The sequence below is a fragment of the Passer domesticus genome, chromosome 1 (genome assembly GCF_036417665.1).
Source record: "Passer domesticus isolate bPasDom1 chromosome 1, bPasDom1.hap1, whole genome shotgun sequence".
NCBI lineage: Eukaryota > Metazoa > Chordata > Aves > Passeriformes > Passeridae > Passer > Passer domesticus.
In genome coordinates this window covers 44,643,183-44,670,115 of record NC_087474.1, presented here as the reverse complement: position 1 = coordinate 44,670,115, position 26,933 = coordinate 44,643,183, and the positions used below count along the sequence as shown (strand labels likewise).

Sequence of the window (26,933 nt, the reverse complement as noted above, 5' to 3'; positions counted from 1 at the left end):
GCTTCTTTGCTACTGCACCTCAAAAAGAATAACCACTTAAAGTAACAGCACAAAAAACCTTTTTTTTTTGTATTTTGGGTTGCATTAGAAGAACATAATTCCTCAGTTTCATCAATCTACACAGAACTGGGATGGAACACTGAGAAATTTTGCTGTGATCACAATACTGTCTTGTAATACAAATACTGTATGTATACAAATACTATATTATAATACAAAAATATACTACAGCCATCACGTGCCCTTCACAGAATTTTGGTGAGTGCTGACATCCAACAAATCTTTGACTGCTTAGGTCTTTGTTTTGTGCTCATTTTGAAAGCACATGAGAACCTATAAGCTCTCAGGTAGGAGACTAAATCTAACCGATCTTTAACACCAGACCAACCCTAAGTACACATAAGCTAATTCTGGAAATCACAGCAAATGTTTCAGCACATCTCTAAATATTACACTTTGATACACATTATTTCCCAAATTATAAGGACGAAAAAGTGGGTTTTTTTAAAATTAAAACTTCCAAATATGTATGTAGTACTAGCTTATGAGAATAAATAGATTTGTCTTCAGTTAACAGCAATAGATTGATCAGAAATCTGTTTAGGCTAAAAAGATACTTTTCAATCTTTTTTCCACTTGCCCAGTATTGAAACAACTTTAATGCACTAGTTCAGCTTTTAATAGTTAAAAAGCCCAATGAGATGTATTTTTCTACACCCCAGGTAGCAGATAAAATCCAGAGGATATATATTACCCGTAGCAGAAAAGTGAGCTTGGAATCCCGGTAACAAATGTGTCTCTGTTTGCCATTGCCCACATCAACAAGTGCTGTGATTACTTGGGCCAGGCAGCTTAGTGATCGATTGATGTTGCCTGCTTCCTAAAAAAGAGGAGGGAACAAGAGTGAATGGATTTGGTGGAAGCAACAGGGAGCTGCATCTGAAAGGAGAAAGATGCCACAGATACTGCAGAACTAACCTTTAACCTCAGTCCTTCTGTATGGGTGTCTTTCTGTCTCTCAGATCCTGCCAAGTCAACCAGGTTGAGCAGAGAAGTCCGAATGTTAACAACCTCGTTGTTTTTCTCCATGGATTCCACTGTGATAGTGAAAACTGCGTGGGATCTGGAGGATTCTCTGTTCATGGAGGTCGATGCTACTCGACGGTTTCTCCAGCCCATAGTTAATACCTAAGCATGAAAAAGACATCACAATTTCAACTGTGTCAGACTGTACTTCACATACAGGTGACAGAAACAGCCGTAGGCACAATTCCATGCAACAGCTCCTAAAAATCGCAAGGACAAGGACTTTTTTTACTGTTTTCCAAGATAAGTATTTTAAAAACAAAAAAGATGCAGCTACAGTCAAGCTTAGTAGGAGAACTTGTTATAATATTCACTTCTTCTCTCCAAAAGTGCCACTGCTGTTTGAAAGCATAACATACCCCATACTGGGGTATGTTAACAGTAGACACAATAATAATTTAAAAAAAAATTGAAGTCACACAAGTACTATCTGTATGTGTTACCATTCATGGAGAAATAAACCTGGAAATTCTGGAACACATGGAGCCTACTTAGCAGGAAGTATAGTTTTCTGTGGCTATTTCAGAGATATGTAGGGCAAGCATTGGGGAAAGATTACTGTAATTGCCATTCAGATATTCCAAACTCTAAAACTTTTTTGATTTCTTACAGATATGTGATAGTCAGGAAGCATTGACTTAAACCAGCTTTTTTTACACTGTGTTTTGAAGTAGGGAGATAGCAGGGGGAGAAAGCATTACAGACAAAAAATAAGTAAAAAAATGTGCTTTAATCCAAGAGGAATATTTCCCACATAATATTTAAGATGAATAGTCCAGCATTAAAAAGTGCCAAAAAATACCTGGTATGCTTCAGCAGCAGATGACACCACCTGTTCAACAGCACCACAAACAAAGACTCCCTTCTTGATGTGTTCTCTGAGAAAGAGTCCAGCTGAAGCAGAATCTAGCAAGTCAAATATCTGCTCATTGTAGATTTCAATAAATGAGCATTTGCAGAGAAAACTCTTTCCACTGCCAGCCTGAAAAGCACAGTAATTTACACTATAAACAGATTGGTTTTATTCAGTCTGTCATTATACGGCAGCAAGTCTCTTTTCACATGTATCTAAAGCTATTAGATTGCATATATATTCTGCACACTATACATTCCTGATGCCCAGGTGACAACCAACATCTGGAAACCAAGATGCATTTCTAGACTCAAAATACAGGCACACTTGTGTCTGAAGAAACTGTACTATAATTTGGTAGAGGACTAGATGCAAGCATTTCTCATTAATACATTTGAGGCAATAATCTTGGTAACTTAATGGCTGCACACACAGTTTACCAACCCCGGCTAATGTTTACTGTGGACATTACTGCAATAGTAATTATAAAGTAAATGTACCTTTTCCTTTTCCCGCTCAATTAGAAAAAATAAGTATTCAAAGCTCCGTGGAATTACACCTCTCAGGCTGTGAGTGAAATTACCAGAATCAGATGGTCCTAAAGAAATTTTTTAAATTAAAAAATAATTAATTAGTAGTATTCAAGAGTAGCGGTTGATATGAGGAATACATTTCAAGACAAAAAAAACCATTAAGAAACTACTGAACGATTAATCTCTCATGCACTTACCCATCATAGTAAAGGTTTTTCCTGACCCAGTCTGGCCACTAAAAAAAAAAGAAAAAAAAAGTGAGATTAAACTTTATTCTGAATTTTCATTCATCTTCATCTTTTAAGGAGAAGTCAAAGCTTAAAACAAGCAACAATTTTCTAAACTGAAGATAAGGATAGAGAAGCAAGCTGAGAAATCAGTCAGCTAAAAAGGTGTAAAAACAAACCAGCAAATTTTACCAAAAAAATCCCATTAGATAAATCCCATTTTGTCTCCCCTACCACCCACCATTTCCTTCCTCATTTCTCTTGGAAAGGGTAGTCAGCATTAAAATGAAGGTTTTCAAATATATACATAAAACTAATTTTTGGGTCAAACTTTAGAGTTTTATGTCACTCAGGATATATTTAGATATAAGGATATATCTGACTTTGAAGTATTTTTTTTCTTTTAGAGGTTTTTTTTTTTTTTTTCTAATGTAGTTATTAATCATGCTAAAGAAACTTCAGGGCAATTTCATTTTTCCGCATTTGTATCTTGTAACAAAGTGGACTTGATAGTTTTGCAAAAGCTGTGCTACACTAAAAAACACCCCAGTAAAGTTTTGATGAAGTCAGCATTTTCTAACCAAAGTGCTTCCTCAGTTTTCAAAAAGTTAATATAACTATATTCATACTACTGGATATATTTCTATATCAGTCATGGATATATTTCTACCTTAAAAATATTCTAACAGTTAAAATTATCATTCATGAGTTTTCCCACAGGCAGCCAAGAGTCACTGAAGAGTTGAGCTGACCAAATATCAAGTTAAAACAATTTTCATTCCATTTTACTTGAAAACCACTAGCTTTCTCTTTAACAGTGCAATGAAGCTCCCACTTTTTAAGCAAAGAACAGTAAGATTGAAATGAGTTTACATCAGCATTACTAGCCTTAAGTGTTAAAAGTGTAACACCTACATACAGATTCCTCCAAAAGAGGGGCAAGGAGTACCATCCAATACTGCAAGAACATTGCTTATGCTGTGCTGCAGTAAGGAAGCACTTTCAAAGTTTACTGTAAAATCAGGCAGGCTCTGGCACTTGAAAACCCAGCTGCTTATGATGGGGTTAAATGTCTCCATTGCTATGAAATGACTGTAATTGCTACGAAATCACTTACTATGCAAAGATGGTTCCATTGTAGCCATTCATACACGATTCAACAATGTTTTTAGCCACACTTGAGAACACAGACTCCTGGGGATAAGGGAAAGAGAAAGCACTTGGCACTACCTGTTTAAGTATCTGTTGTATCAGTGTTTCCTATGCCATAACTTTATAGCATATCATAGACGCATTTCTTAAGGTTAGACATGTACCATGATCCCTGGAATTCTCACAGCAAAATGATACATCTGAAGTCTTTATGACATAAATCATTCTCTGAAAAAATTGTATTCCTTGATAAATTCAAAGAGACATAATAAAATTCAGCATCATAGTAACAGCTTCCAAATACATAATAACAATTTTGATCCAGTGGTTTTGATTGTTACGTTGTTTATACCATCAGTAGGCCAGGTGCCTATGACAGTTATAAAATCTAGCTTTCAACATTTGCCACTGCACAATGGCACACTCAACAGAGCTGCACAACTTAGTCTCACCTATCTTCACATTTTTCTCTTAGATCTGCAAGAACCTAGCTACAAATAACAGCCTAGAGCAGGTGAGGTTTTTGGGAGGTTTTGTTTTGTTTGTTTTTTTAACAGAATTTAAATGGAATTGGGAGTCCTAGCAGAATTAAAATTACATTCAGAATGTCAATCACCATATTACAGAAAGTAAATGGAAGGACTTTCTTTCCACTATTACTTGTCCCAGGTGAGCATTTAAAAGGCAAAAGTAGAAGAAGGAAATAGAGTAAATAGAATATAAACTCTGAAGTTCCTTAAATACAAATGTGTAGGGCCAGGAGTTGAACTTGATGAGTCCCTTCTAACTCAGCATATTCTGTGATTCTGTGAAATCACATCTTAATATCAGCTACTGACTGACAGTTATTTTTATACATTTGTCTCAATAGGCAATTTATTTTCTCTCCATGGTGTTACCATAATGTTTACAAACAAAACGTTCAATTTTAATTCAAACTCCAATTACAGAAATTAACAGCTAAAAAAACCACAATCACATCAAAACTGTTAGAGAGCAAAATCTAATGCAGCATTCTGTACTATAACAATGTATTTCCAATCTGACCACTGCAAAAAATTAGACCTAATGCACTACATCTTCAGAAATGCTTAGCACAGTAGTTGCCAAAACTTGGGTGAAAATAGCAGTAGTTACGAGATTCTGGAAATGATTACCTGCGTTGTTTCCATATTTGCAACGCAATCAAAAGTGAAGATCTTGGGCTCAGGCTTTGAGTGCAGGCGGATGGTGTTGGATGAAAGCACAGATAAACACAGGCCATGATCTCCCTCTGTTAATGCAGTGCTGTCTGAAGGGGGACGCACCCGCACGAAAACCTTGATAGCATCACCTTCAACACTAAATAAATGTTTATGCATTAGATTGCTTCCAAATAGATCAGCTGCCTGATAAAATTAAATTGCAACAATCAGATGAAGCATATGAAGTTCTTACAAAGGTGTCTCTGAAAATCACACTACTTGTAGATTAATTCAATAGAGGTAACAAAGTGGCAGATTTGAAAAACAAAGAACATTTGCTAGCACCTAGCTTTAGCTCTAGAAGAACACATTGCACAGTGAACACAGGATGCCCTTCTTACTCCTGGAAGCTTTAATGGACCAATGGATCAGATAATGCTATGGTCCAGCAAAAAAGTCGTTAGCATTTTTCTCTGGTGCTCACAAGAAGGGGAAAAAAGAATCAATTCGTGATCAAAGAATCAAATAAAGCATAGCAAGTGCCTGCATCTAAAACATCCCTAACCAATTTCATCACATTTATCAGCTTTAATAAGTAACTGTGCATGACTTACGTTAAGGCTCTGAAGAGTTCTGCCATAAATACCAATACACCCATAAAATATTAAAGAATTCAATTCTTACATGAAGTGTTAGCAAACTTGGATTTACTTTACTTCATTCGTTCCAAAAGATTTAGCAGGAGGGTGTTGCAACTGCTATATTTACTTTTGGTAACAAGAGAGAACAGTTTTAAAAGTGGGGAAGGGTCCTCATGAATGAAATGTGCAGCTGGGTCGTGGCAGAGGAAAGGGCTGAGAACATAAGCAGCAACTGAGAAAAATCCAGTATAACATTTTCCCTAAGACACACCACATTAATTTGCCAAATGTGCTTTCATTATTCTGAGTTGTGGCACGGTTTACACTTGGAGGAGGGCTTTTTGGTTTTTACTTTAGGGCTTCCTCACAAGACTGAAGTTCCCAGTGGGATATTTCTTCATATAAACTCTAGAGTCCAGCTGCAGAATTAGTGGAAAAATGAAAATTTATTGCATGGCCGCATTTCAAGAGGAACTCAACATGTTGGCGTAACAGTTTCATTATGAATACTTTTTTTTTTTTTAAGCCTCTAAGGATATTAGGGGAGAAAGGCAGCAATCTTAGGCAGGTAAAGATGGAACGAAAAAAACTTTCTCTCACAAAGTTATGCTAGGTTTTGTTTCTGTGCAATGTGATTAATAATATATGGGAACTGGCCAATATTATTTTACCTAGATGAGTTCAGCAAAGATATTGAAGAGTCACGCAGATCTCCTATAAAAGAAAAGAGAGGCACACAAAAATGAAAATAAAATTACCGCTCAAAACTCCTGACTTAAATAAAAAATACTGTAAGCAGTACAGAGGGAAATAAATGGAGAGCCTTATAAATACGTGTTTTGTGCATGAACAAAACTGCATTAAAATATTTGGCAATTATCTTCCTTTAGCAGAAAGATTTCAGTTTGTTGCAGAGGAAGAGAAAGCTCCAGTCCTTTAATGTGAAGGTGTGCACACTTATTAATGTGCCATTTGTTTAGTCTGGCAAGAAGGAGGCTCTGGGAGACCTTCATCTACACTCTACAACAAGGAGGTTGGGGTCAGACTCTTCTCCCAGTTGACAGGACAAAGGACACAGCCTCAAGCTGTGCCAGAGGAGGTTCAGGTTGGACATCAGGAGAAATGTGTTCACTGAAAGGCTGATTAGACTTTGGGCTGCCCAGGGAGGTACTGGAGTCACCATGCCTGGAGGTGTCTGGAACGGTGCTCAGTGCCATGGCCTGGTTGACAAGGTGTTGGTCAGTCATAGGTTGGACTCCATGATCTCAGAGGTCTTTTCCAACCTCACTGATTCTGAGAGTGAGGAATTTTGTTATGCATTTTATTCTTGTTCTTTCAAAGCTTCTGATAATTCTTTTCTCTCTGTACTTTTAGTATAGTTTTTATGTAGTATTTTAATATAATATATATCATAATATAGTAAACCAGCCTTCTGAGAAATGTGGAGTCAAGACTCATGTCTCCACACATGGGGAGTCCTCAACACAAAACAAACAAAATTGTATTTAGAAAAGAAACAAAACAATGAAAGACAATGACTCAAGATTTTCCAATAATAAAGCGTTTATAAAAATCTTTATAAGCACACAGGTAAGAGGATCACCTTTAACAGCAGAATGAACAATGATGTGCAAAGATGCCTACCTTCTCTTTGACATTCATACTACCTAAATATCCTGCTGCTGCACGAGTTTTTTACCTGCTGTTTTCGTTTACTCAACATCCGAGAAATATTTTAGCTTCTAATTATGCAATTTATTCTTCAGTTGCACAAGTTATCAAGGAAAGGGGTGCAGTTAAAACTGAAATCAGACTGATAGGTACTTGCACAGCCCTAGGAATAGCCTGAAATTGTGTCAGGGGAGGTTTGGGTTGGATACCAGAAAAAGGCTCTTCACTCAGAGGGCGGCTGGGCACTGGAACAGGCTCCCCAGGGAAGTGGTCACAGCACCGAGCCTGACAGAGCTCAAGAAGCGTCTGGGCAATGCTCTCGGGCACATGGTGTGATTGTTGGGGACGGTGCTCTGCAGGGCCAGGAGCTGGACTCGACGATCCCGAATCCCTTCGGACTCAGCTTACTCTGTAACTCTGGGAAAGGGCCGACTCCCGGGTACGCCGACACCACTGGGGCAGCGCCCTGCCGCGGGCACGGCAGGACGGCACCCCCCGGAGCATCTGTCCGCCCGGGACACCGAGCCCCTCCGCACCCGGCCCCGCGGGCTCTCCCACGCGGGAGATGCCTCTGCAGGGCGCGGGACAGCGCGGCTCTGCCGGGCAGCGCCGTCCCTCAGTGCCCCGCTCCCTCCCCTGCTCCCCGCACCGAGGGCACATCCCCAGGCCCCTTCCCGGCCGTTCCCACTCACCTCTCTCGCCGGGAGCCATGGTCACTCCAGGCCCGGCGACTCCCGCCCGCCCGCCCGCCGCTCCAAAATGGCGGCCCCTTCGAATTTGGCGCTCAGCGGTGCGGCCCCGCCCCTGCCCGCGGCCAGCGCGCGCGCCGCCATTGGCTGGGAGCTCCGGAACGGAGCGCGCGCGGCGCCGCCCGCCCGGAAGCGCGCGGCGGCGGCGGCGGCGGCCATGAGCAAGAGGAACCAGGTGTCCTACGTGCGGCCGGCCGAGCCCGCCTTCCTCAGCCGCTTCAAGCGGCGGGTCGGGTATCGGGAGGGCCCCACGGTGGACACCAAGGTAACGCCCTGGCCCGCGGGCGAGCCTCGATGGCCGCCCGCCCATCCCCGCCCGCTGCCTTCTGGCGCAGTGGGCGGTGGGGAAGCAGCGTTTGTAGTGCGAGGGGAGCCGTAGTTACCCTGACTGAGGTCGTGTGTGTGACTTGGTTTGGCTTTGTGTTGGATCAGCACAACTGCGAGGCTGCTGTGGCGGCCTTGCGGTGCCCCTTCAGCCCCTGCGTGCCTCCGGGTGATGTCCGAGCTTGAGCCGGGCTTTTAAAAACACAGGGCGATGGGGGCGGTGTGGAAAAAAATGTTCTAAAAGCACGATAAACCAGATTATTGTAAAGGAGTTAGCATGAGTTCGGAATGATGGAGAAGGAATTTAGGTTCGATTTGTGGAAAGCGTGAGGGTGGTGGGACAGGTTGCCTAAGGGGATGCCCCGTGTCTGGAATTGTTCAGAGCCAGGTTGGATGGGACTCTGAGCAGCCTGGCCTAGTGGGAGGTGCCCATGTCCACGGCGAGGGAACTGGAACTGGATGACCTTTAAGGTCCCTCCCAACCTCAAGCATCTTGCTGTAGGTCTGTGTCATGAACTGTGTTGTGATGGCTGGAAAAGCAGGGAGTTAAAAGGCAGCCTTTTCTAAGGCACAGTTTTTTTCTGCTTCCAATGTGATCTTGCACGTGTTTCCCTCTAAATAGGTTTTTACAGGATACCTTAAGAAATGAACTTACCATTATATATATATATATACATGCATATTCAGTAGATTACACTAATACTGTCTATACTTTTCCTTACAATATAAAGTTTTCAGATCCTCTGATATTGCCAAACTTCAGGTTGTTGCACTGAGGTTTCCATACCAGAAGGCTTTTTTTAAAAAAATAAAAAATTACCCAAATTGATTCTTCTGTCCCAGTGCACAAGTTTGAGAGAGCAGAAACAGGAGTATGATCTTGTGTCAGTGCTGCTTACAGTGATTTGTTTAGCCAGGTTTAATAACCCAGCCACCATGGACCCACATTTCCCTTTGTGCTGCTTTGAGTACAGCATAGAAGGTTCAAGTTTGGACCCTTGCATTTAAAGCTTTTCTTAATGTTGCATAGCAGATAGTGCTGCACAGTCAAGATGGTGAAGAAAAGGAATTAATTTCATGCTTTCCAAGTTCCTTCTGGTCTCTAATTGAAGAATCCCATACTCCCATGCTAATGTTTTCAATGGGAAGCCATGTCTCAGTGACACAATTGGAGTGTCCTTTGGATAATGTGCTGGGAAGGCCTGGCACTGGCAGCTGTGCCAACTCTCCTCAATAACCCTTCTGCAAAAGTGAAACCAAGGAGTACTGGCCCACAACTGGAGTGATGATCAGAATGGCTTTTATTTCTGTCTTGTCCAGAGAGAGCAGCTTCCACTCGCCGATGACGACAGTGACAACGGCAGTGACAAGGAAGATGAGCAGCCGCAAGTGGTGACACTGAAGAAAGGGGACCTGACTGCGGAAGAAGCAATGAAAATTAAGCAGCAAATCAAAGAGGCTTTAAAATCAAAAGAATCAGGTGAATTTCAAGCTACTAATTTCTTGCTTTGTGTAGTCAAAGCAATAATCCACAAAAGCAGGTCTGATATGTGCTCAGCTTTCTACTGGTTAATACTACCTTTGATTAGTTCTGAATTTTTCACCTAAATAATTTGCATTTCTGGTTCCTAATCTCAAGTTGTTAAGAGCATATTCAGGCTGTCTAGCTTTTTATAATTATGTAGTTCTGTGCTTCTTGATTTTGCACCATCCTCCCTCTAAATGCACCTTTAATTTTTTTTCTATTTTCGTAAACAAATTTTTTTGTTGTATTATTCCAGTGTACAGTCTTTTGACATCACCTGTGATCATTTTTTAACTCATTGACTAATTCAGCTGAATTTGACAGTGGAGTGGATGTTTAAAAGGTAATTGTATGAGTTCATGAAAGAGAGTGTCAGGGCAGAGGGATTCAGGTCTGTGCTTTGGTGGAAGGAATTGCAGACATGTGGCTTGGGAACATGTTCGCTTATCTGATACAATAGTGCCAAAAACCAGCAAGATCCAGAAAAAAAATGTTTCTCTGTGTTCTGGTTTAAGGCAAACTTGGGAGAAAACCTCTAAAAGGGCCCCCCACCCCGAAAGCGAACTCACGTGGCCGCTCTCTGCAACCACGTTCGGGAAAAATTTCCTTGGAGGGAAGTGGGAAAAAAACCCTATTTAAACAAACAAAGCACTCCCCAGCACAAAAAATGAACAATACCAGATGACAAAACTCATTCGTTGCTCTGAAGAGATGGCAAATTCAGAATGTCTCTCCCGGGGTGGTCACTCTGTTATCAGTCCCTCCGGCGCTGGGAAAGGCTGCTGCCCAGAGGAGGCCCTGGCTGGCCACAGAGTGCGAGCTCTTGGTGCTCCCCAGGTCCCAGTCCAGAGCAGGTTCGAACGGTTCCAAGAAAAGGGAAAGAAAAGACAGTTCAGGGAAAACTTCCCTGCCTCAGCTAGCTAAACTTAACTAAAAAGCAAAGGAGGGCTGTGTTCTGCTCCATCTGTGCATAGACAAAACAATCCAGGGCAGGAGGTGGAAAAGGGATGCAGTTTCTGATAACAAACTCCTTTTTGTTGTTCTTCTCCTTGCCTTCGGTCTCAGAACCAGTTTTGAAGGTACTGAATATAATACCCAGCATAAACAGAGCAGAGGATTGGGAATACAAACATCCTAAAGTCACCCTAGGACACTCTGCCACAAAGAATTACACAGAATGGAAAGATGGAAGTGGTGTGGGAGGAGCTGCTGCAGTTTTACAATAAGGATGAGAAACTACAGCTGATGGATACAGTTTTATGTTAAGAATTTCTCTCAGTATTTATCATTCAGGTATGATTGACATAAGTGCTTTGAGTGTCCAGAAGCTTCAATCATCACACAGGGTGTGATGAAATGGAGCTTTATCTTTTGCTGACAGAAGACCTGACAAATTGAATGTAGCTACTGTTGTCTCTAGTGGAATGTCTTGACAATTAAGAATATAGGAGCTGGAACCCAAAGTATAAAATAGAAAGGTGAATCATAGAAACTGGACATCTTCTGTGGTTAGCCATTTTGGCTATTTACAAAAGCTGCCAGTTGAATTTAGAGCATACTGTGAGGCCTAGCACATGGCTGTCAATATGACATCCTTAGCTTGTCTCTTTGTCTGCCATAGGGATTTGAAAATTCAGGTTCATGCTGTCTCTGTGCAGATGTATGTGTTGAAATTCAAATGGTATAAGTGGAGAAGTCAGTAACAGAAGTGGGAGAAAATATGTTGAGAATCTTATATTTTTTGAAAAGCAGATTGATGAGAAATCTTAATTTTTAGTAACGTAGGTTAGCTTGAAACTAAATAAACCACATCCTATTTTCTGCAGGTGGATATGTATTTGTTAGGTCTAAGCAGGTATGTGACTTGAACCCCTCTGAAGATACATGCTCAGCTTTGGGCTTACTTCCTGGTGTCTTGTTATTGAAGTGTAATGCATATAGATGCTTGGTGTCACAGTTTCTAAAGTCATCACAAAATTTCTTTCACCCTCCTAGTATTGGGAGACGTTTCAACTTATTGGAAAGAAATATCATGGTTCTTTCTGAGCATTGGCTTCCTTTTCATACAAGCAACTTGAACTTTGAGTGATCACAGTAGGAGGAAAAATGATTTTGTAAGGCCAGGCAAAAAGAAGTAGTTGTCCATGAGAATCTATTGAGGTGGAGTCCATGCTGTGAAAAAAGTCCAAAAGAGCTACCAAGCTGAATACACAGTGTGAAATGGAAGTGTATTTGAATAGAGTGACTGAACTTACTTGGTGGAAAAAGACATTCCCAAGACCTAATTGTATGTAGTGAGGATGGCACTATTGAGTCCCTGTAGAACTTTGTCACCTCTGCTTATTACCCCTTCAGTCCTTCAGTAATAGCTTGCATTTGGAGGAAAAAATCCACAGAAGTAGGTACCAGGAGTGTTGGGGACTGCTGCCCTCTGTTCTGCATTATTGTGTTACTGTTCCTTCATCTGCCTTTGCAGTTAATATGAGGTCTTCGTGCTCTTTTCCTTTTTGTGGCTTATGGGAATAAACAGGATAAGCGCTAGTGTGTTCCTCTGCTATGGAGAGAACCCAGTGCGAAATTTCCAAGGAAAGGAGGTGAGTGTGACTATGCTATGACTTGCTGAAGGCTTTTTTGCACTTTGGGCCATTTTTGCACTGTCAGTTTGACCTCTACATTGAAATTTTTATTTCTAGTCTGAGGCAGGTATTTAGACAGCTGTTTTCTTACAGTCTAATAAAGAGAGTATTGAGTAATGTGAGAATTTATTTTATTTTTTTGGCTGTTAATTCTGAAAATGGGAATTATAAAGAAAGTTCGGTGCTGTATGACTTGGTTGCATTTCATGTTGCTTTGATTTTAACTCCAGAGTTGAAAGTCAAATTAATTTAATAGCTACTCGACCTTATTATATAGTCCCAAATCAGATCATTAGTGAAATTACATGAAGCTAAAAAGGTAATAGGAAAGTAGATTTCCCAACTGATAATCTTCCTTTCAAGCATGCATCAATGCTGAGGCACTTTGATAGATCCTAAGAAATGTGCTACTAACTATCTGTTGTGGGTACAGTTTTTCAGAGCTGGGGAAGTACTCAGTTTTGAGGTTCTTCCATTTTTTCTCTTATGTTGTAGTGATTGTCTTCATTTAAAGGACCTTGTCTTCAGGTTTAGGATTGTGATATTACCCCAGAATTTTCCATATCTCATTTACATACTTTCTCCTTTGTTTTCTTCTATAACCATTTTGGCATGGCTACAGCTTTTGTTCATTTTGGTTTTGTTTATTTTTAATTTTAGACACCAGATGTTCCTATGACTTGCATTTTCTTTTACAGATGAGTAACGTTTTTGCATTAATTTTTGCATTAATTTGGTTAAACCAGCTGATTAATGTCCTAGCTGCACTTAGTCGCTACCTAAGGCAGAGCAAATCCTAGCTTTTCTGTTGGCTTTTGCAAGTAGAGTCACAGGAATCTTTTTTATTTAGGACCAAATCTTTCTTATATGAGAAAATACCCTTCTATATTGAAATATTTTTCTCCATGGAGCAGAGACTCAGAGGCTTTTTAAAAAGAAGTAGTTTGTTTATCAACAGTGATTTATCTTAATGTTTTATGAATCATTTTAAAAATTGTCCCAGTTGGTTCAGAGACAAGGAAAAATGGTCTTATGAAAAATTAAATTTGCACCAAAAAATATGTGAATTACTGCAAGATAGTTTATCTCAGCATTCGTTGCAGTCTATAAAATTGATTTTTTTTCTACTGCTTTTCTACTTCATATGGCCTCTGGGACACTTTGACATATGCAGATGACCAAATTTGGCAAAAGGTATCCTTTTCTGTTCAAAGCCTTATAATGTTTTTCTTGTTTCATTCTATATGCTGGGTTCTGGGGAAGGACAGTAGAGCAAAGAGGCAAGGAGAATACAGTCCTTGCTGTCTTGGCTATTGGACCCATTCCTGAATAAGCACAGGCTGTTGTGATTTAAGCAGCTGATATATCAGATACATCTCACAGAGGTAATGCTGCTCTGTGAAATATGAAATATTTTACATATATGTGAATTAGCAGGAACCTAAATCAAAGCTAACTTTGCAGTATTTAAGTAAGGTTTTCATAAACAAAACTGACTATTGGAGCAAGAGTGACCTTGTTATCTTCAAACCACCAGTGTGCTGAATTCCTGGAGTAAATGCTTCCAAAGGCATGGATAGAGAGTGGATGGCCAGAAAGCATTGGAAGGAGCATCTGAAATGGCTGACCTGAACTTCTAACCTTAGAAACCATTAGGAAATTTGCCAGCTTATTGTAATTCTTTTCCTAACCTCCTATCTTTGAACTGACGTGTATGGGTTCCACTGTTCTCCTGTTGCTCCTGACAGTTCAGTGGCACTTGTATTTCCAGTTGTTGCCTCATTGACATATGTGGACAGAAACTGCTGAAAAGTGGTGCTGCTAACTACACAAATGACTACTAAATAAAAACACCCTCTAAACTGAAGAGCAGTATTTAATTTTTAGGCTTTCATTTCTACTTTCAATATATACCTTGCAATTAAAAGAAAAGAAGAAATTTCTGATTTTGTAGTTTCTTAAATTAATGTCACTTGTGAAGTGAGCTTTCAGCTCAACATCTGACTGTGCTCTTGTTGGTCAACCAGTGGTTTGTGATCCAGGTAAAAAGCAGCAGTGACTAAGAACAGTGGGAATTTGAACTGCTAGTGTAGTTTTTGACTCATTTTTGAGAAGTGGATTTTATTATTTCTCCTGTAGTGCTTTTATGTATTTTACTTAGTGTGTTTCAGTGTGCTTACCAGAAATCCCACTCTCATAATACTAACAGAGTCTTTTATTAGGACTCTGTTTTAAAAACTACCAACACTGAGATTGTTTCTTTAGTAATTTTTTTGCATTGCTTAATACAAGTCATTTTTTTGTAGGTCTTTGATGCAAGCAAAAAAGATAGCTGACACATGAGAACCTGGTGAAATTACAAAGGATAAAGTGAAGTCATTTTACCAGCTGAAAAAGACAATCTTAACACATCAACACAAATTCCTTGAACTGCCTCATCAAATTTTTTTCAAGAAGCCTGGTCTGTCCTCGCTCTCTCCCCATGTAGGCTAGGCCTACTGTGTTTCCTTATCTGCTTCATTCTTTGTCAAGCACTGCCAACACACACTCTGAGGCTGGCCTGGGCTTCCTGCTGAAAGGAATGTCCTTGAGCATATCATGAAATTTTGACAGTGTTTAACCAGGCCAAGAGCTAAAATAATTTCCTTTGATACAGAATGACCTGTGAATAGTATTGTAGCCCTGGAGGTCAGAGCTGAACCAGTTGCCATTTTGGTGGAATTTTTGAGCTTTGCTGTTTGTGCCCTTAGCTTATTACATGTTTAAATTCATATTGCGAAGATACTTATCAGTTTCTCCATCTGGTTCGCAAAATGAAATTGTTTTGTGCAGTTCACAATGTGGGTAGCAGGCCAATTGTGAGTAAAATTAAAATTTATGCCCTTTTTTTTTTTCCCCATGGATTACAGCTACGTAGCTGTTTATCTGTTTTCTTCTATTGATATGCTTTGAACTGTATTTTTAGGGGTTAGGTTTTTAAAATTTACCACTGTAAGAAAATGCAGTAATCCGTTTGTTAAAGAGTATCCAATTGATTTTTTTGCTCCTTGTGCTTATCCAGCAGCTGGTTGTGTCATTTCCACAGCACTATGGGTACTGTATACAGCACATAGGCAGTTGTGTCTGTACATAAAGGAAGTTCTCCGTATAGATAGATTTTTTTTTTCAGAATTTGGCTTAGATTGTGCCTCAGATCTTGTTTAAATTAAAAGATCTCTATATCCAAATAAACATTGTGGCTATGCAATTCGTAAGGGGAATAATTTGCTATAACACTTCTTACCCCAAAAAGGAGGCCCAGTTTCTGATAAAAAGGATGCATAGTATATTCTGATTCATTAGGTGTGATATGCTTTCAGGAGTTCTATTTCCCTCCCAAAATTTACTGTAGACACTTCCTAAACTTCTGTATTACATGTACAGCATCTAAACACTTAAGCTCTCTGTGCAGAGTTCACAATGGATCCATTGAGAACTATGCTTTTCATATCTACAGTTTATTATTGCTGCTAATTCCTTGTAACTGTAATGCTTTTCTAATGTGCCAAGAAAGAAGTATTTTTCCCCAATTCTGGTTAGTTATTTTCTGCATAGTAGCATTTTCTCATAAACTAGTGTAGAATCATAGAATCAAGGAAATGTTTGGTTTGGAAAACATCTCTAGGATCCATGGAGCCCCAGTTATTAAGCTTGCACTGCTTTGTTGCCACTAAACTGTGTCCCCAAGTGCCACGTGTTCTTTGAACACTGCAAGGGATGCTGTTTCCACTACTTGCCTGGACAACTTGTTGTAGTGCCTGACCACTCTCACAGTGAAGAAATTTTTCTTGGTATGCACTCTAAACTTCCCCATGTGGCCATTTCTTGTCCTGTTGCTTGTTTCTTGGGAGAAGAGACTGATGCCTACCTCACTACCAATCTCCTTTTAGGCAGTTGCAGAGAGAGATGAGGTCCCCCCAGAGCTCCTTTTCTCCAGGCTGGACAACCCCATGTCCCTCAGGACTTGTGCTCCTGCTCATCACCATGTGCACCTTTTGGAAATATGCATTCTGTAGAAGCCATTGGCAGAATTGGTGCGTAGTTTTTCAAGCTAGGTTTCTTCTTTAAGAGGGTCTCTGAAACTTAAGGCATTCTTACTGAAATTTCCCGCTGAAGTTGATGTCTTCATTTATACCACACAACCCTTAAGATACCAGATTTATTAGTTGTATTGTTTTGAGAATGCACCAAAGAGAGTTTCAGCCAGTGCTGTGTAGATAACAGTGAAATGTTAAGTCTTCTGCCGTAGTGCTGATATACCGAGGAAAGAATTTGTGCTAAAGAGAAAAGTTATTTATTGGTTTTAATTAAATAGCACATAATCTTGTCAAACACATTTCCATTGAGTAATGAATTTCACAAAAGTAATTTAGGAAAAGTATCTTGCACAGAACCTGTGGCTCCTTAACATTCTGTCACATATAGATTATAAAAATTGCAAACTACTGCAGCGTGAACCTTTGTGTCTGATTCACGACTTTACATTACACTTTATCTTCCAGAAATACTGCCTGATGCTATTACTTATGCAGTAGCTATCCCACTCTGCCTGATAATCATGGAAGGGACTTCTCCTGTTTTCAAGAGTGTTGTCTGCTCCTCTGCATGCACTAGAGCAAAATTAGTCAGTTGGAATAGTTGGGTGATTTTGCAGATACAAAGAAACCCTGAAACTTTCATCCATTACGATAATAAAGGGGATGTTTATTACCACGTGATCTTTTCAGCTATCTCAGCAGGACAGAATATATTAGGGAAAAAAAGGTTTTTCTTGTATATGTGTCATTTTGTTATTTAAAGAGATGCCATAATTCTGAAATAAGTGCATTTGATGTCATGAATTTTACAAATACTGAGGCAGAGTAAGAGGATCCTATGAAATTGTTCTCTCCATTTTGGTAAGTAGATGTGAATGGAATATGAGGGCAAAGCTATACTGCTCATAATCTCTTCTAAGTTAGAGCTCTGATTAGTGAAACCCCATTTCCAATAGGAACTTCAGGAGGATTGTCTTCAAGGGCTGGCTGACATGGAGCAGTTGTATGTAGATGAAGGACATTCATTGATACAGAGTTTATGGCGAAAAAGTACATTTTCATGATTGTTGTATTCTGTCAGAGGCCTTACTGATTTTAGTTCAAGGTCTGTATGTGTTTGTGAACCTATGCAGATGAGTTCTGACTTTACTCTCTTTATTACAGATGATGAACCAGAACCTGCTGATGGAAAAATTAAATTCAGGAAACCAGCCAAACGTTCATCAGAGAAGTGTTTGGACTTCAATGTAAGTTCAAGTAAGAAGATGAAAGAAGCAAAGAAAACTAAGAGAGAAGCAACTACTTCTGAGAGTACAGCTAAGCAAGTAAAAAACAGCAGTCTTCTCTCATTTGATGATGAGGAAAATGATGATTAGGGCTTGTAGTTTTTTTATGCTTTACTTGCTTGTCTAGAGACCTGGATTGAGGGCTTTCATAGGAATTGAAGCATGGTGTCTGAGTCTTTTACTTTGTTATAGTCCAACTAGAAAAATAATGTATAAAATTAGCATGAGCTAAGTCTGCAGTTAGTTGGAACTGTATGTCAAGTCTTAATTTTAAAAGAGAATTTAACCGCGTATGTAAAAGCCATTTTAGTTCACGAATGAGTAGCAAATGATACCTGTACATATTTAGCTTTCAAATTTTCAGTCAATTTTAAGATGCCCTCCATTACTAAAATGTATTTCCTCTATATTAAATAGCCTTAGTTGACAGTTGTGGTTTTTACCTGTTATTATTGACATTCAAAAGAGAGACACTTCATTACTGTGAAACAGAGACTTTCTGTCTCACATCTTAACAAAAGTTTGCACAACCTTTGCATTTGTGATTTGCAAGATTAGCTCTTGCAGAGCATTGCAGTAAATGAGGCTGCACTTGCTAAATTCATGTAGTCTTGATCCTATCTTTAGTGAATGCAATCTAAGAAACATCAAATTCATTTGAATTGGTTGTAATAGCAAGGTATAAAGATATTGATTCTAGTTGATGGTATCAACTAATGCAAAAGAAGCCTAAACCATTGGAGATTGTGCACTTTGGTTTTGACACTGATGGGCTCAGTGGTTTGATGGTGTTTTGGGGTTTTTTTAAAAGTATATTTGTTCCAGTTAACTACTTACGTGTTCATAATTATTTATAATCAGACAGCTTGTTTAAAAAACTATTTCATCTTTAAGCTGTGGAAAAGCATTAATTTAGTATTCTTCAAGTAGGGGGGAAGTTGTAAACAGGGAATTTAAGCCAAGGAACACTATAGCCGTGTGTATCTTGGTTTAAGACAGTTTCTGGGGCAGACACTCTGGAATTAGTTACTGCCCCTTTTAGTTTTAACTGCTTCCCTTTCACCGATTAGCAGAGATGAAAGCAAGAACATATAAGTGAAAAAATAAAAGTTTACTAAAAAATGAAACAGCAACAGACAGGATAACAGTAATCATCACTAGATAGAAAGATGCTGAATCCTATGGACTGCTTGGGAGCACAGAAGACAAGATGGCAGAGAAACCCCTCCCCAGAAATGTTGGTCTCCATAGAAGACCATGTGGTTCAGGGGACAAAGACAAGCTGGTGGAGAAGCCCCTTCTCCTGACCATGTGTTGGAGAGAGAACAAAGGGAAGAAAACCACCACAGCATCTGAAACTCTGTGATTATGAAAGTTCCTCTTCTGCAAACAACAACCAACAAAGAACAAGGACAAAACAAAAAGAAACCTGGATTCCAAAACCTGTCAAATGCTGCTGATCTGCTTGCTCCATATCACCGGAGAGGGTCTCTCTTCCGGCAGCTGCAGCAGCTCCATCAACAGTGGTGGCTGGAACTGGTCAGTGGCTGGAACTCATGAAGGGACTTGGGCTCCTCCTCAGCAGAAGATGACAGGCAGATGCCTGGGGCAGCTCAGGCTCCACACCCTCCCACAGCAGCTGAGCTCTGCTGGGGGGCTGGAGTGACTGGATGGAGCAGGGGCTGTTCAATTTTTCTCATTGTGGTGCCATGGCTGGCCATCCAGGGTGGCAGCAATGAAAAAGCAAGGAAAAAAGGTCTGTAGAGAAAGTCCTCCTTGGCCCAGAGACCAAAACAAAGGGGAGCTTCTGCCTTGCTCTGCCTCAACTTCTCAGTAGCTAGTGGCAATGAAAGAGGCCTATGTGAGTGTTGTCTCATTTTAAAGGGATCTGGCATCTTCTGCCTCCATGAACCTGGAGCAAGACCCTCTGGTTCTACTTCTGACCAACAGGTCTTGGAGAGTAACAATCTTGGGCAGATGGGGCATAGAAAGAAGGTGTCCCATTTCAGCATCTTTCTGTAACAGGACAGAAGTGACACTGAGAGCTGGTGGGATTTGGGAGAACAATGTGCTAAGAATGTCACATGTGACTGAAAATATTTGGAAGTATGGTGTATTCTGTAACTATATGAAACCAGTTCTGCTGAGTGACAGGACATTTGAAATTATTTGGCCTGTAAAGCTTCATCAAGGAGCAAATTTCAAGTTGCTGTGTAAAACAGCTGGCTTTAGTTTGTTCATCTGGTAAACAATAAATTATATTTTCTTTTAAGTGGTCCAAAGATATTTTAATAAAAATTTCAGTACATGAAATTAGGGGTTTTTTTGCCTCCTGATATTGGAACTTCCTGTACCTGCCTGTCTCCCTACACACCAGCTTCCTGCAGCATAACATCAGATGCAAGTCTGCACACTGTTTTGCACTGTTTGTGTGAGTACATGTTACCCTGATTTTGAAAATCAATAGATTGTTATCCTTTCAGAAAATTGAAACCAGACCTATAAATGGATATTAAATTCTTGTTGCACTGCTTTCATATTGGAATTGTGAGAGAGGTGCTGTGTGACCACCTGATTTTTCCCATGAGGACATGCTACATTTGTAAATACATAATTTGTCTGTATTCTCTACATATAAAAGAAAAAAAAATTAAAGAAAAAGTACAGAGCCAAAAGCTCCCAGGAATTAGTATTTCCATCGATTTTGTATACTTAAAACTTGTTTGAATCCATTAAAAATATATACCAATACATACATACATGCCCATGAGTAATCTTGTAGCATTCCAGCATACAAAAGGAATATTTGGGCATATGTCAAAAATGGAGTAAATACTTTGACTTGCTGAGACTCATCTGAAAGAATGAATTAACCATTGGCTGCTTGCTTAAACTTTTCTGGTTCTATTTGTCAGTACAGAAATGTATTTGCATACATTTTTCTTGCACAACCTGGAAGTTCATAACTTGAGCTGTGAGGCAATTTAGGAGACATGGCTATCAAGATAAATACTTGCCAAGGACCAGAGAGCATTTGGTTTTACCTTAAAATTAGAGAATCCCTCACAAATATGCAGTTGATCTGGCCTGTTCAAAATAAGTTTGAGATATTGTTTGGTTCTGGACAGTAATTGCATTAAAACAAAATGGACAAAAATTTACCATTTTTAGTGAAAGACTTGGGAGACTGCAGTCCAGTAAAGGGAGGGTTACTTAAAGTATTGAGTGCAGTACTTTTATTTATTGAGTGTGGTACTTCTGGTTAATCATACTTCTTGCTCTACAGCCTCATGACAGATGTCTGGAATGCAAATAAATGGATTGGGTTTGCTTGGAAATAATACATTAAAAGGTATGTTGTTGTTTAGGCAACATAGCAGGGGAAAAAAAGGTGGATACGGAAACCCAGTTTCTTTCCTTTATTCCAACTGATTTGTAGTGCTCTGACCAGGAGGAGGCCTTTGTATTCATTGTATTTCACTCCCAGTTCACCCAACAATAACTAATGGAATAGATTTATTAAGAGGTGTGAGTGATGCACGAAAGCATTTTAATCAGGTAGTCATGTGAAAATTCAGTGTTTTTACCATGACACACCAGGAAAATCACACACACTATCAACTCCCATGAAACCTGTGGTTAAAGAGAACAATTACTTGTTCATTTAGGAAAGAAATGTGAAACTCTTGAGCAATCACCTCTTCTAATGGGCCATGGGAAAATAATAATCACAACTTCCATATAAAGGAAGCCAAAGCTAGGTACATGGAACATGAGGCTAGGACAGGAAAAGACAATTTTCCTGGGTTTTCTTTTGCTCTTGCTTGCCCCCTTTTCCTGTCCCTTTCCCCTCTTGTAGTAGAGAATGTATATGCCTTTATCGTTTCATGGAGTTTGCCGAGTTAAATGTGAGAGCAGTGCTGGAGAAGCAAGGTGAGAATAGCTGAGGCTTGTTACCCATTACAGGAATCTTGGTCAGATGTGGCCTATTACCTCATATGGGAATCTTGTACTGTTTCTATTAATAAAATTTCCCAGTTCATTAAGACAAAAACATTTATTGATGGTATTAGCTGAGCAGTGAGGTGCAACAAATCTGGTGAACTGTAGTAGCATTGCAGTAGCAGATGCTTATAATGGAGGCTTTTTACACTGCAGAGGTTCTTGGATGTAGTAGGAGAGGTGAGATGCTCTGTCACCTGAATTTCTTTTGAAGAACCAGGATTTTTCTCTAAATGATAGAAATCAAGGTGAATCATCAAGAATGCTGCATTCTTGATAGATAGAATAAACAAGAAAAAGCACGTGTGGGCAGGTGGCCCATGAGTTCATACCTTTGATTGTATTTCTGAAATGAAAGCAAATTTGTTGTACTGAAAAAGTTCACCTCATTGGCCTAAAGAGGAAGGGATGAGTCAGAATTATATTCTGATAGTTTTTTGTCCAGCACTTTTCCCAGAAATATCATTTGGAGGATCAAAGGCTGTGTTTTGCAGAGACTGAGCACAAGAAGCCTGTATTTAGTGGTTTTAATTACACATTTTAAAGTTTCATCACAGGACTTAATGTCCTTTTTTACAGTGCTTCAGTATATAATCCTGTTAGGAAGCTGCAGATTTAAAATGAAGCAGGAAGCAGCAATGTCATTGTTTCAGCTGATTGTCTCCCTTATGCTGTAGTGTATTAACTAAATAATGCTTCACTTGGCTGTGCAGAGCCAGCTGCCTTCTCAAGGACATCAGGCTTGCCTGCAGATGAGTCATTACCTTTTGTGGAGCAAAAGAGGTATGATGTGCAGCCTCAGCAAGTGTTGTCTGTTGTAGCGTGCTTTTATACTTTGTAATAGTTTTGGTTTTGTATCCCCTTATTTTCCCAAATGGTGTACCCCTTTTTGTACCCCCTTCCTCTACCTGTGTAATCATTCTCCTCTGTTGAGATCATCCCCAAATCCCCACCCTGGCTCTCTGTCAGTCACTCAGCATCCCATCCCCTCTATCTAGAACTCTTGGTGAAAGTCATCGAGTGATTAGTCCGAGGCCAGGGGTCAGCCCCCCAAGTATTATTTTATACGCTATCCCAAATGTCCATCCCTAAGGTTTCATCCCTGAAGGGTCCTTATTGGTCAACACATGTATCTACCCTCGGTTTCCTCCCCCCTTTAAATGTAACCTTGAGATTCCTTTTGTTTTACTCTGAGCAAGGTGCATCACTGAGGTGAGGGGCTCCCTCGGGAGCTCCGAATAAACCTTGGACTGGCCCCCTGCTGAGAGTCGGCCTTTTATCCTCTACTGCTGTCTCCAGTGTCTCTTCTGCTGCAAAGGTGACTGGCCTGGCTGCCCTCGGTACCCTCGGGGCACCAGAGAGTGTCCCCCCGCTGTCGGTCGCTTCGGGGCTGCTTCCCCATTGTCTGCCGACCCAGGGCTGGCTGGGGTTCACTGGGAGGCACCCAGAGAGATGGAGACAGCTTGGCGCCCAACGTGTGGCTCTGAGAGCATCTCCAGATCCCACGGACGGGGCTTGGACATTCTTTCAGACTGTTCAGCAAAGCTCCTTGGCTGGCAAGCTACCTCAGTGAGGGCACACTCAGTTTTAGTGAGTGGAACTCCTGGGGACGAGATCGGCAGCTCCTGGCACCCCAGGAATCGATTTCAGGTGGAGGTCACTGTCCCAGGACCCCCCTCTTTCCTGCTCTACAGCTGGATTGGTAAGTTTGCCTTTTTCTTGTATTTTTTATACCTCACTGGGGACAGGGAGTTTTTTCTCTATTTTTGGCAGGCTGCCAGTTGCAGGCCTTTGTTTCTTTTCTCCCCCCACCCTTTACCTGGGTCGGTGAAAGTTTATGAGAGTCAAAACTTTACATCACAGCCACAATGGGTGTCAGGCTTTCTGTGTCCCACAAAGGCCTTTATTGTAATTTGTTAGATTTACTTAAGGGTGAAGGAGTCGGATTTTCAAAAAGAGAGGTGAAACAATTTGTTAGATGGCTGTTTCTTCACTTCCCTCATGTATCAGCTGAAAATATCCGTGTTTTAGCATTTTGGGACAAAATTGGCAATGAGTTACTGAAAGCAGGGAAGTCTGGTGATAAATCTTTGCAAAAATTTGCTTTTCTAGCTATGCAAATCAGAAATGTTGTAAAATCGAAATCAGAAATGCAGGAACAGCCATCAGGAAGCAATCTCAATGTCTCTTCTTCCCAAAAACCTGATTTACCCCCCACCAAGCTATTTTCTTCCTCTGCTACCCCTCCTTCCTCCCCCTCAGCCCCCAAACAGGGCACTCTGAGGAATGCTGCACTTTCCAGCTTATCTCAGAAGTTCCCAGCCCCCAGCCTGGAGAGTTCTGGCCAAACTCCCCAGGATTCTACCCTCCCCCGCACTACCCCGGGTTGCAATGCCCCGTCCCAAAGACCTTCAGTTCATTTTGAGCCTCCCATTTCACCTCCGGAGACTCCCCCACAAGTTTCTGATAGTGGAAACCACACGGTATTTCCAGTTTTTTCTCATTCTTCTCCCCACAATCCCTTTCTCCCCTCTAACCCTTTCCGGTCAGAAACCCCCTCCCCTGAAACCTCCCCTCCCAGCGCCCTCTCCCCTTCTCCGGCACCACGCCCCGCCACCCCCTCAGGGGCTGGCCCATCAGCTGTCCCCTCCCTTTGTCCTTCCCATTCCCCGCCCAGCCGTCCTTCCCACAGCCCGCCCTCCAGCTCCCAGGGCAGGGAGGGGAAGGGAGAAGGGCCGGGAAGCCGGAGCCGGGAGACAACAGCTGTCATCTCTGCAGCTCCGGGCACATACATGTCAGACCTGAATGGGGGAATTCAACCGCACTGGACCCCGTTCTCTTTTCAATCCACCAAAGAGCTAGTCAAGGCTCAGAAAGAATTTGGTAGAGACAGTGAATATTTCAGAGGACTTCTCAAATCTACCTTTTCTCCTTCCGATTTAACCCCTGCTGACATTAAGCAGCTTTTTTCCTGCCTGCTAACTCAAAAGGAGTACCTCTTGTGGGAGGCGGCATGGAAAAAAAGAAGTGACAGCCAATTTGCCAATTTTATGGGGTGATGAGACTGCCACTGATGTTTTTGGAAAGTTGATATCATTAGACCATTTATGTAGAAAAAGAGAGTGGGGTGATGGAGCAAGTCAGGCAAAAAGCATTCCCAGGAAAGCTCTCAAAGAAAGTGTTAAAGCAGCTGAGAAGGCTTTCTTCCGGTTGCGTCCTGATGCTCCAATTGATAATTATTTGAAAATAACACAATCTCCATTTGAGTCTTTCATGAGTTTTGTGGAAAGGCTGAGAAAAGCTGTGGACTTGCAAGTTCAGAATGAAGGAGCAAGGCTGGAAGTCCTCACTGAGATTACAAAGCAAAATGCCAATGAAAAGTGTAATGCTGCCATCCTGAGCCTGCCCCTCGATCCAACACCAACACTACAAGGTGTTAGAAGTCTGTGCCATGAAAGTTACCAACACCTCTGCTGATCAAGATGAGAAACCGAAACCAACGAGGAGGATTGCAGCTGCAGATGTCCCCCAACCATCTGATCCAGCACCCACCAGCCAGCTTCAACGCGTCACAATGAAACAGGGAAAAATCTTCAACTCTAACCATCCCTGCCATCTTTGTGGGAGATTAGGGCATTGGATGCCCAACTGCCCTCTGAAAAAGGAGTTTTTTGATTTTAAATATAGTCATCATAAAAATCAGAATTCCCCAAAAGAGAACCTTCCAAAAAACTGAATCAAGAGCGCTCATTATCCCAGCGCTATGACAAAAATGGGGTAGGTTCAATTCCAGCACAGGGGGGAAACAAAAAACCAATTTGAGAGAACTACCTGTGCTAAATCAGACACTTCATTGGACATGACAAAACATTCATTTCACTATGATAATCCTGTGCCAATTCTAACCACCAATTCTTCCTGTAACCCTTTCAGGTTGGTACTGACAGAGCCTCTCCATCTCAAGAACAGTAACTGGCATTTTACAGTAGTTAACCCTGAACAGCCAGGTACTTGGACACAGCTTTGCCGAAATTGTAACAGTAAGTATGTCATAGTTGGGGATTCAAAACACACACCCCAGGAAATTAACGTTATTCCAGGTCTCATATCATCAGACCTAGAACAGTTTGTCATTTGGCTCCACTGTACTCACCTACCCATGTACCTGCCCAAAGGCCAAATAATAGCCCAAGCCATCCCAGTGCCTGAGCCTCCATGGGACCAGGAGCAAGCAAACACTCTCAAAAATAAACTCCATTCCCAGGTCTGTTGGACTCAAGTACTGGGAAGAGAAAAACCTCAGTTATCATGTGGGCTGCACTGGGGTGGAGAGCACAAATCCATGCAAGGACTTCTAGATACCGGGGCAGATGTTACGATCATTCCCTCCAGGGAGTGGCCGTCACATTGGGAACTGCAGAATGTAGCTGGACACATACAGGGTGTAGTAGGCATCCAATTAGCAAGACAATCAAAAAGTGTTATCCAAATTGAAGGGCCAAATAGGAAAGTAGCTTCAGTATGCCCATTTGTTTTAGATTACGCAGAGCTGCTTTGGGGAAGAGATTTATTACTGCAGCGGGGAACCACAACTGACATCCCAGAAACCCCTCAGGTTTTCTGGGCAGCAGCCACTGAACAGCGCCCCACCCAGAAGCTTACTTGGAAAAATGATTCTCCAGTATGGGTAGAGCAGTGGCCACTCAACAAAGAAAAATTGAAGGCGCTGGAAGAGCTTGTAAACGAGCAGCTGAAAAAAGGTCACATCGCAGAGACCATGTCTCCATGGAATTCACCTGTCTTTGTCATTAAAAAACCTAACCAAGACAAGTGGTGACTTCTCCATGACCTCCGTCAAATTAATAACATTATTGAAGATTCAGCCAGGGTTACCATCACCCACAATGCTCTCACAGAATTGGTCTTTAGCCGTGATTGATATAAAAGGTTGTTTTTTCCACATTCCCCTGCATCCTGACGATGCCCCG

The 26,933-nt window shown here is 41.0% G+C and overlaps 2 protein-coding genes across 2 annotated transcripts in view; one reads left to right on the top strand and one right to left on the bottom strand.

Annotated features, from left to right (window-relative positions):
- KIF15 (kinesin family member 15) overlaps positions 1-8,131 on the bottom strand; it is a 33,083-nt gene extending 24,952 nt beyond the window's left edge. The window contains exons 1-9 of the mRNA XM_064417374.1: positions 8,040-8,131; positions 6,348-6,390; positions 5,009-5,192; positions 3,817-3,893; positions 2,670-2,707; positions 2,440-2,537; positions 1,889-2,068; positions 979-1,188; positions 755-880 (exon numbers count right to left, since the gene is read on the bottom strand). Coding sequence (XP_064273444.1) covers positions 755-880; positions 979-1,188; positions 1,889-2,068; positions 2,440-2,537; positions 2,670-2,707; positions 3,817-3,893; positions 5,009-5,192; positions 6,348-6,390; positions 8,040-8,058 — 975 coding nt within the window. The 5' untranslated portion in view covers positions 8,059-8,131. The remainder of the gene's footprint in view (positions 1-754; positions 881-978; positions 1,189-1,888; positions 2,069-2,439; positions 2,538-2,669; positions 2,708-3,816; positions 3,894-5,008; positions 5,193-6,347; positions 6,391-8,039) is intronic.
- A 69-nt stretch (positions 8,132-8,200) lies between these two features.
- Positions 8,201-20,215, top strand: KIAA1143 (KIAA1143 ortholog). Its single transcript, XM_064417410.1, has 3 exons — positions 8,201-8,361; positions 9,741-9,900; positions 17,822-20,215. The coding sequence occupies exons 1-3, from the start codon at positions 8,254-8,256 to the stop codon at positions 18,031-18,033; spliced, it is 480 nt and encodes a 159-aa protein (XP_064273480.1). The 5' UTR covers positions 8,201-8,253; the 3' UTR covers positions 18,034-20,215.
- Positions 20,216-26,933: the final 6,718 nt, after the last annotated feature.

Excerpts from the sequence above, each read along its gene's own strand:
- KIAA1143 (XM_064417410.1), top strand. The coding sequence starts at position 8,254 with ATGAGCAAGAGGAACCAGGTGTCCTACGTGCGGCCGGCCGAGCCCGCC. Across the intron at positions 8,362-9,740 it reads GCCCCACGGTGGACACCAAG|AGAGAGCAGCTTCCACTCGC; the intron begins GTAACGCCCTGG and ends TGTCTTGTCCAG. Across the intron at positions 9,901-17,821 it reads TTTAAAATCAAAAGAATCAG|ATGATGAACCAGAACCTGCT; the intron begins GTGAATTTCAAG and ends TCTTTATTACAG.